The 9,428-nt window shown below is 37.1% G+C and overlaps 2 protein-coding genes across 2 annotated transcripts; both read right to left on the bottom strand.

Moving 5' to 3' along the window:
* Window positions 1-528: 528 nt before the first annotated feature.
* On the bottom strand, window positions 529-2,438 carry RHIMIDRAFT_218792 (hexokinase). The gene is made up of 3 exons (XM_023607360.1): window positions 2,269-2,438; window positions 1,790-2,220; window positions 529-1,737 (listed from the first exon to the last, which is right to left on the bottom strand). Exons 1-3 carry the CDS (start codon window positions 2,414-2,416, stop codon window positions 955-957), a joined length of 1,362 nt encoding a protein of 453 aa, XP_023462990.1. The 5' UTR covers window positions 2,417-2,438; the 3' UTR covers window positions 529-954.
* A 3,547-nt stretch (window positions 2,439-5,985) lies between these two features.
* RHIMIDRAFT_263444 (uncharacterized protein) lies at window positions 5,986-6,807 on the bottom strand (the record flags this gene model as incomplete). The annotated part of the gene is made up of 4 exons (XM_023611671.1): window positions 6,735-6,807; window positions 6,684-6,703; window positions 6,571-6,626; window positions 5,986-6,502 (listed from the first exon to the last, which is right to left on the bottom strand). The coding sequence occupies exons 3-4, from the start codon at window positions 6,573-6,575 to the stop codon at window positions 5,986-5,988; spliced, it is 522 nt and encodes a 173-aa protein (XP_023462991.1). The 5' UTR covers window positions 6,576-6,626; window positions 6,684-6,703; window positions 6,735-6,807.
* Between the last annotated feature and the right edge of the window lie 2,621 nt (window positions 6,808-9,428).

Raw genomic sequence — 9,428 nt, forward strand, 5'->3', positions numbered from 1 at the left:
AAAAAAAAAAATATATAAAAAAAAAAGAGAAACCAAGTTATCTTCTTTACTGTCGGATGCTCAAAATTGGTCAATGACTCATTTTGAATATTGCTTCTCTCTCTTTCTTTTATTCTGCATTTTTTTAATGTGTAGCGAAGATAATGATATAATGCTTAGAAACTATGGATACGTTAGCATAGTTATGATCTTTCTATTCATTCTTTACCCGTTTGTACAACCAAAATAGGCTATTTGCAGTTTTGTATTTTTCTGCTTTTTGTTTGTTTTACAGCAAGATTGAGTCTAATTAAAAAATAATTCCGTCTTTCATTTGGTAGAATTGCTTTGTAATAAATATAATTAAATGAAAGGAATTCATCCGAGGAAAGGCTTTTATAAAAGGCCATCACATATGCGTTTCTTGACTCTTTTTTAAATACATATGGTTGTTTTACATGGCAGTAATATGCAATTATTAGCATATGACATAACGTTACTTATTCTCTGACACAGGAAAAAAAAAACAGTAGAAATATAGAATGTTGCGCTAAAAAATCACTTTAATCATAATCGTTGTATACGGCTTGGCTTGGGTCGCCTGTTCAAGTATGAATATAAACTTCTTTTTTATAGGGTTACTATTCCAATACCATAACAGGGCTTATTTGGCTCAAGGTAGTAGAAAAAAGACAGCTATTGCTTACATAAGTATCTCTTGTGTTACAGGTAGTGTTAGTTCTCCTTCGACTGTAAATATCGCTTTGTTTTCTACAATATTCAAAGATACATCTAGCTTTCTTACGTACCACAGAACATACAAGAGAAAGAACCTTTCTGAGAATGACGCGTATTATATTAATAACCCCTGGGTGGCAAACATATTATCAGAGTTACACGGAAAACACTGGTAAAAACGGGACAAATGAATACTTCTTATTGGGCTATGCAAGAGTCATTCTTTTTTCTATTTATTTACTGTTTTGAAGCAATCATTGCAATAATAGCTGCACCAAGACCTGAGCCATCTCTGGCAAGTTCAAATCTAACCTTGGAACGAGCCTGCTCACCAAGGACTTCAGCCAATGCATCACCCATGTTCTTTTCAAAGTTGGGGTAAAATTCGAATAATGATCCGTCAATGGCAATCACGCATTCTTCCCCCACTTTACCCGTCTTTGTCATGACACCAGCAATGTGACAGCAGGCGATACGGGCTGCTCGTGTACCAACTGCGTTACAGACCTTTTTCACAATCTGACGATCAGCTAATGTTGTGCTAGGGATATTGAGAACGGACTCGAGGATGTGTGCTGTATCTGTCAATTCGGGTGTTTCATCTACCTCGATTGTAGACATGTAAGCAGTCTCAAAGCTCCAGTTCTTGTTAAGTTCTTTGGAAGAGTTTCCATTAAATAATAACTGCTGATCAACCAAGTCAAGCAGAGCATTACGCGTGATCTCACCGAGATACATACCGGCAACCATCTTTTCATGAAGCTGTTGATGAACGTTCAGTGATTCACGATCCATCTTGTTATCATAGATAGTCAATGGTAGCACTCTTCTTTCACAATCAAATGCACCACATTCCATATTAATGACCATTTCCTGATTCTTATCTCCCTTCCACTTTGGGACCGTTGACATATCTTGGTAATAAGCAGCATTGAAACCAGTACCGAGGATGACGCCCATGGTTGTTTCTGGATGTTTGTACGCATGAGCCATGAGAGTACCCACTGTGTCATTAACAATCTAATCACATGTTAGTTCACTCTTTCTGATGTACTACTACATGTATACTTACAGCAGCAATGTTCACGTTCAGGTTTTTGCGACGGAATGAGTCTTGCAAGAGGATAGCAACGTCACGGCCGACAGCACCAGAGCATGCAAAACCCTTGGTCCATTGCTTAAGCACACCACGGTTAATGCTTGTCTGGAGAACAGGGAAAGAGAAAGTATAGCCAAGTTGGATGATTTCTTGACTGTCTTCGGTACCATGTTCGGTCAAGAAACTGTCGACACAGTCAGCGATAAAGTCACAGAGAATACGCATGGGACCAATCTTGAGTTCTTCTGATACAATGTATTTCTGCTGACGAATAGTATATTCACCGTTACCCAGCAGAGTGACATGACAGACACGTAAATTAGTTCCACCCAAGTCAAGAGCCATGAAGTGACCCTTTTCTTCACCAGTACAACGACCAGAGACAAAAGAAGGAATCATGGCGACTATTTATAGTTAGATGTCTGTTTCTTATCAATCATAAACTAACTTACTCGTAGCTCCCTCATGATCCAAACCCTTTTCCATTTCTTGAACAAATTGATCAGTAATCTTTTTCAAGGTTTCACCAGAGACATGAAAGCGACTAACAATAGTATTCAAAGCTGCAGTTTGAGCTTCGCTAAGTTTATATTGAGACATGATAATAAAAAAAGAATAAGTGAAAAAAAAAAAGGAAGAGCTGGAAAAAAATCTGAACTTTTTTAAAACATAAAAGCTTGGGGGTATGACATGCCTAATTAGGAAACTTGGAGGTGGGCACACTTTTTTTCATACGTTTTTCCGCGACATAATGGAATTACGGGGAAAAACTGAAAAACATGGGATATTGAATATTAGTCGTATGCTTAAGATTGTTTCAGCTTTTTAATACAAAACAGATACTATTCAAGAAAAGGGTGTATACACACAGTACTAAATAAACTATTTGACCTTGGTTTCCATATCAGAAATCAATACCTTATTTACTAAACAAAAGATGTGGTCATTTTGTACAGAAATACGATTAAACGAATATTTTATTAAAGAAAATAAAGGTCACTTGGGTGCATTGAAACAATATAATTTCGTCCCACCTGGGTCAGATTAAAAAAGTACATAGATTCTAAAAACTCTTTTGAGATCAAAGGGGAAAAAAGGAAGAAAAGAAGCAAAGGAAAACGAGTAAGAAGAGAATGAAAAAGAATTAGATCGACAGATGTTGAGAGAAGAGAAGAGGAGGAGAAAGTCAATGGAGGAATTTTCGCCCTAAATCAGGTGGTGGAATTGGCATATCTTGTCCGTGGCATAGGTGATCAAGTTCATAGAGGATGGTGCATATAAATGGCCAACGACAGAAGGAACGCAATTCGTAAATCGGTAGGATGCTTAGAAAAAAAGATAGAGGGTCCGTAACAGTGCACGGCATTTGGAGGAGAGCATGCATATTTAGACAGTGAACGGAATGGGCCTTCGTGAGCAGTTGATTAAGAGGTCTGGGGCAAGGTTTGGCTTACCATCAGGTAATCAACCAAAGCGCCAGTGAAGACAGAGACTTGATGGCGTTGTGTACGGATTTGTTGTTATCCGTAACAAAAACCTCTGGGCATCCATGCTCTGTTGTGGGCCAAACGGATTTTTTCAATAGTTGAAATACCCAGGTGTATGCTGTTTCCAACTCATTGTTCACCCAAGCACTAGCAACAGAAAACGTTTGCAATCTCCCTCTGTCGGACAAAGTGCTTGTCACATTTGACGTGCGTATCGGTTTTATACGTGACAGCGATAACAATTGACTCGAGCATGACTCTTGCTTCCTTGATAGCCTCTTCGTGAGTGAAGAACACAGAACAAATTCGGTTTTCTCAGTCCACAGTGAACTTGACGAAGTAACTTTTTTCATGAAGGTGAAAGATAAAGGCATACATCTCCTTCGATGTTTCGTTTTTGAAAAAAAAAAAAAGTTCTTGATATTGTATATATCCCTTTTAAGTACATCCGTAATTTCATTAATTTGCAAAACCTATTTCTTTTTAAATTGTTAAGTGCTGGCATTCTGCGTAGCGATATGTGTAAAGCTTGCTATTAATAAAAGAAACTTACTTGCATTACAGTTTCAACTGGATTAGCCGTGGCTAATAAAAGCGCTTGTATGATAAGGTTCATTATTTCTGCTGATTACTTTCGATGAGCAGAGTATGTAATCCGACAAGATGGGATAGGATGATTGTGTTTGCTACACATATCAGAAACATTTAAACCGCCCAAAGGGGAATCAATGAGCTTGATGAAGTAAGAACAACCATTTTTCTGGGTGTCTTTTTTTACAAGTTTCTTGCCAGCATCCTCACTCTAGTTTTCTCCTTCATTAATGAGCTCAAGTTCCTTGCCTTGAAAGATTTTTTTCCTAGCTTGTACTCTCCATGATGCTTGCAGGCAAGGGCAAGGTACGATTTTGTAGGAACAGAACGGACAGTAACCAAAGCAATGTTCCATTTTTTTTTTTCCAAAATCGGTAGCAACATTGCGAATTTCAGCAATACTGGCGAACTGACTACCGATTTCGAACATTTAGCGATATTCAGCTTCCATTTCTTGTGCGTTATCTTGAACCAAGTTCATAAGGCCTTTGTTAATGCTGTTGTTGCACGTAGTAAAGCTTTTTTAAAAAAACGAAGTGAAAAAAAGATACAAGGACGACTGTATTTTACTTTATTAAAAATAATAAATTGACATTCAGCCTCTTTGTGTATCAGTAAGTGACTATTTCTTGTAGTCTTGTTGTTTGAAGGATATACAACAAGAAAGCATGACGTTACGATTTGAAGTTCCGAATCAGGAACAAGTTAATCTGCGTTAACAAGCTACCACTTGCACAGCTCGCGCACTACTGCAACGATTTGCGACGTCACTATTTTGTAAGTTCATTCCCCGCACAAAAATCGGGATGTCATATTTTGAACAATGGTTGTGCGCCAAGAACTATCCAAACACGCGCACTCCTCGCGCACTACTCAAGAGAATGCAACGTCACTAATTTCGAGAATTAGAGTTCAACAAAAAATGCAACGTCACTATTTTGAAATCTGGGAGTGCGCGAGGGAGTGCGCCAAGAATCTCCCTCCTTTTTTTAGCCACTACCTGTGATGTCGTCAACAAAACATTTCATTACGTGGCACCACACTAGACTTAGTCAAAAACAGGTATCTTTCCATACTCTTTGATGTTGAATCAGAATTTTTTTTTTTTTCAAGAAAGAGATAATAAAGAAAAGCTGTTGTTACTGTGTTCATTCTAATTTTATGTTGCCAGTTCTATCAGCATAATACCAATATCAAGCATGTGCATTTTACGCTAAAGGACATCTCACTGGACAGACTTAGGTTAGGCAGTGACTATGGTAGTGTGAAGTTGTAAAATGAAATCACAATTAACGCCCCGAGGTAGCACTCGTAGCATTAGTAACCTTCCGTTTTTTTATTACGTCTTCAAAAATTCGTAACCAGTTAGGTTTTTTAAAAACCTTTTCCCTAATAGTTATAGTGATTCTTGAGAGCCAACTTCTTTTAAAGCCAGAACATGATGAAGGATACTTTGTTTTAATTTCCTCTGTTAATTTTTGCAAAGCTTCGAGTCTACTGATATGTTTTTCATTCTTCAATTGATTCATCGTATTAGCAATAACTATAATTGTGATAAAAAACAGATCTTTAAAACAGCAATTTTTTTGGGAGATTCTTGGCGCATACCCAGATTTCAAAATAGTGACGTTGCATTCTCTTGGAGTAGTGCGCGAGGAATGCGTGCTTTCTATTTCTGCTGCATGATCCTGTAGCTTTTTATGCTGATTCCATTAGTATAAAAATCATCACAAACCCGATGGTTCTTGCAAGCGTAAACCATTAATACCATGTTAAATCAATTAAGAAAGCGTTATGTGTATTCAGACGCTTCAAAAACCCATTTTTTTTTTTTTTTTTTTGCGAAATAGGGTGGTATAAAACCGTTATCAAACAGCTATACATTTACTATTTTATATTAAGCCTAACTAGGCAAATAATGGCTCATAGGAGTAAGCTATAAGAACATCAAATGCGTCTATTTATTGTAAAATTGTTAATATATTGTTACAGTTATAAATTAAAAAGCGATGGAATAATTTCTAGCGCAGAGAGTTGGATCTCTTTTGACAAATGCTTTGTGATATGGGTTTAGAGTTGGGATGGGGAATTTTACGGCCTTCCAGTCTTTGTTCGAGTAGTTTCTATCAAATAGAAATGATTGTGATCCAGTAAAATATTAATGACAGTGTAGTTAGTTAGCTCAGACGCAAGAGGTGCAAAAAGGCTACTTGTTTTAAATGGTTTGCCATTAAATGAGGTCTTTGAAAAGACGGCAATACCGCGAATAAAAGCGTCAGCAGCGATCTGCGGACAGTCAGTGGCGTTGAGCCAATACTGGATTGGGCATGGCGATAGGTTACAAGATAAGCTTTTTTCAAAGATGTCATTATCCTCCACTCGATTTGCATATAGTGCGTCCTTGTACTTCTGATATGTTTTGAGCATCTGCTCCTTTACCTCCTTCCAACTATTTTGACTACCATAAACTGCCATACTAATGGCTCTGTATCCACAGTTCCCATCTGCGTCAAGACTATATACTTTAGCCACCTTCTCAAAGCCAGCTCCAAAGTCTTGGCAAAAGCTACTTACAATACCAGCATGTTCATTATTTTCATAGGTGATGCTAAAAGTGTAAGAAATTATCGATAAGTTTTCCTTTAATATCTACTGTTAAATAGATATGAGATCTACCTCATCTTATTGCTGTTCATGCTAAAAGCACTTGCTTCTATGCATGCACTATTGGCCTTTGTAGCATAATATATTAGCAAGCAATGGCTTTGGATTAACGTCTTCTAACTTACATCTGCGATTTGTTTTTTTTTTTTTTTTTTTTTTTTTTTTTTTTTTTTTTTCGACTGTTTTTAATTTACTACCAAAAGTGAAAAAATGAATATTCTGTGAGACTACCTGAAAAGTATTACTTACATTATGAGTTGTTTTTCTTTCAATATCTTTTTTTCAAGTTCAAGCTGTGATTTTTTATATTCTAATTTTTCTAATTTCTTTTCTTCGCTGCTCTTCTTTTTCTATTTTCATTCTTTTTGCCTCTCTTTTCTTTTTATCTTCTTCATATATCTCCAAAGCGATTACTAATTTTTTCGTGTTTGGCTTTCTTCCTTTATTATTTGCATTTGTAGGTGGCGGTAATATGTTTTCTAGCTTGTACTTTGGTCCAAGTAGTTTTTCCTTTAGGTCAGTCAACTCTTTAAGAGCATCAATAAGATGCTGTTGACAAAACATGGTCATTGTGATAGTTTGTATGTCTGTCAAAGCATCATTAATGTATACATGCAAGTCTAGAATTAGTTGTGCTGAAAAACATTACGCATTAGTAAACAACCAAAATCCGTAACATGTCCATTAAAAAATGAGAATGTAGAACGCCTTACCGTTTTCTGCTTGATCATCTACAGGCTGTGCAACATCATTTTCTTCTTTGCATGCAGCAGTGTCTGTTTCTTCGGGTGTATCTTCAATTTCTTCAAATTCATCTCCTTTTTCTTTTTCTTCGTTTTCTTCTTTATCGATATCTTCATCTTCTTTTTCATTTATCTTTTCATCATCCTCTTGTACTATTTCAATACACTCTTCGTCTGCTAATTTTTTTCTTCAACTTCAGCATCATCTTCTAAAACCAGAGTTAATAGCGTTAATTTTATAGTATCTAAGTTTATTACCGTGGTTAATCCACCATCGGCGACTGACTTCGCTTAATGATATAATATTATATTGGGACAAGATATGGAAGCATGGAGCTTTGAAATTCACAATGCAAGCGCAAGAGTCGCAGGTGTTTCTTTGCTGGCCAGATGACTTTGTTCTGCAATATTCAACTTCCTTTCTGATTCTGTCCATCGCGAATCTTGTTATTTTAAATTCAAGTTGTTTAAACTTATATTCGGTTGATTTATCGTACAAGCTTGCTTGTTTTTCAAGCATTTCAACTTGAGCTTGCCTTCTTCGTTTCTCCTTCTATTCATTTCAAGAAATTATCAATAGACCTGTATTTATCATGGTCTGCATATTTGCGTACCGTTGCTGAATACCAAAAGTCTATCTTCGCAGTTATGGTGGATATCTTACCGGAAGAAACTTTTTCTAATGCAATTTTTATTGCTGCATGGGCACCTTCTACTCTATTTTTAGATCTATTGCCAAGATGCGCATACCTGTTGACGTAGTAGCCAACTCAATGTTCACGCTCTTTCAACGTGCTTGATATAAAAAAAATGCATTACTATTTACCCTTATTGTTTACCAATAGCTTTGATGTAAAGACCAACCTCTCCAAATATTCTTTACCACTTGATCTCTTATCTTCGCAGTGATCTAGATTTTTTAAAAACTTCTTAAAGTTTTCAACGCTTTCATTCATGTCTTTTTGAGTCTTGCAGAAAACAATTTTCTGGAATGCTTCCTCCAGTTGCAGCTCTAGGACTGTCCTGTAGGCAGGGGATTCAGGCGTGAGCGAAGGTCCAATGTTGGTGGTGAAGTTTCGTTTAAGATGAATGTAGCAGAGCAAGCTACCTGAAAAAGGAAACATCGCTTTGATCGCGTTGCGAATAGCCTTGTCATTATCAGTAACGAATACTTCAGGATAGTCGTTCTGGTAGTTTGGCCAAATAAACTCCCTTAGCTGTTCGAAAACCCGGGTATACGTGGCCTCTAGTTCGTTACTCACCCACGCACATGCAATTGGAAGCGTTTGAAGGCTTTCTCTACCAGAGTTAATGCTTGGAACGTTTGATGTACCTACAATGTTGACAAAAGTCAGCTTGTGAACGTTTGTTTTGTATGTTGCATCCACTATGACAGATTCTGGTGTCACTCTTGCTTCTTTGATTGCTTCTTCATGAGTGAAAAACATTGAGCAAATACGATTCTGTAAATCTACGGTGAATCGTACAAGGTAATTCTTCTCTTGAAGACTAGATATGAAGGCGTGCATTTCTTTGAATGATTCGCTCTTGAAAAAAATATCTTTTATATTGTAAATATCTTTCTTCAAGACGTTATCTATGCCATTCAAGCGCAATACCTGGATTTATACAAAGTTAACAAAAAGAGCATTAATATATATTTTAAATAACTCACTTGCATGACCGTGTCTACCGGGTTTGGCGTAGGTAACGAAAGAGTTCGCATAATGAGATCCATTACCTCTTGAGATTGCTTTCTATGGATTGTGTAGATTGTACGGCATGAAGAGATAGGATGATTATGCTGACCGCATGATCCAGAGACCCTCAGTCCGCCAGAAGGGGAAACAACAAGCTTGATAAAGCATTGGCATTCGTTCCTTTGGGTATCTCTGATAACCATCTTTTTATTTAAGCCATCTTCTTCAGAATCACAAGGAGCAGCATCTTTTGGTTGCTCGTCTTCAGTCGCTGCCTTCTTTCCTGGTTTATGCTTACCGAAATGCTTGCAGGCCAAAGCAAGGTAGGATTTCTTTGCATTGGAGCGGACAGTAACAAAAACAACGCTCCATTTTTTTTTTTTTCCGCAACAACGCTGCAAGCTTCAGCAATGCTGGCATACTCACA

This window comes from Rhizopus microsporus, assembly GCF_002708625.1.
Source record: "Rhizopus microsporus ATCC 52813 unplaced genomic scaffold scaffold_18, whole genome shotgun sequence".
NCBI classification, from domain to species: domain Eukaryota; kingdom Fungi; phylum Mucoromycota; class Mucoromycetes; order Mucorales; family Rhizopodaceae; genus Rhizopus; species Rhizopus microsporus.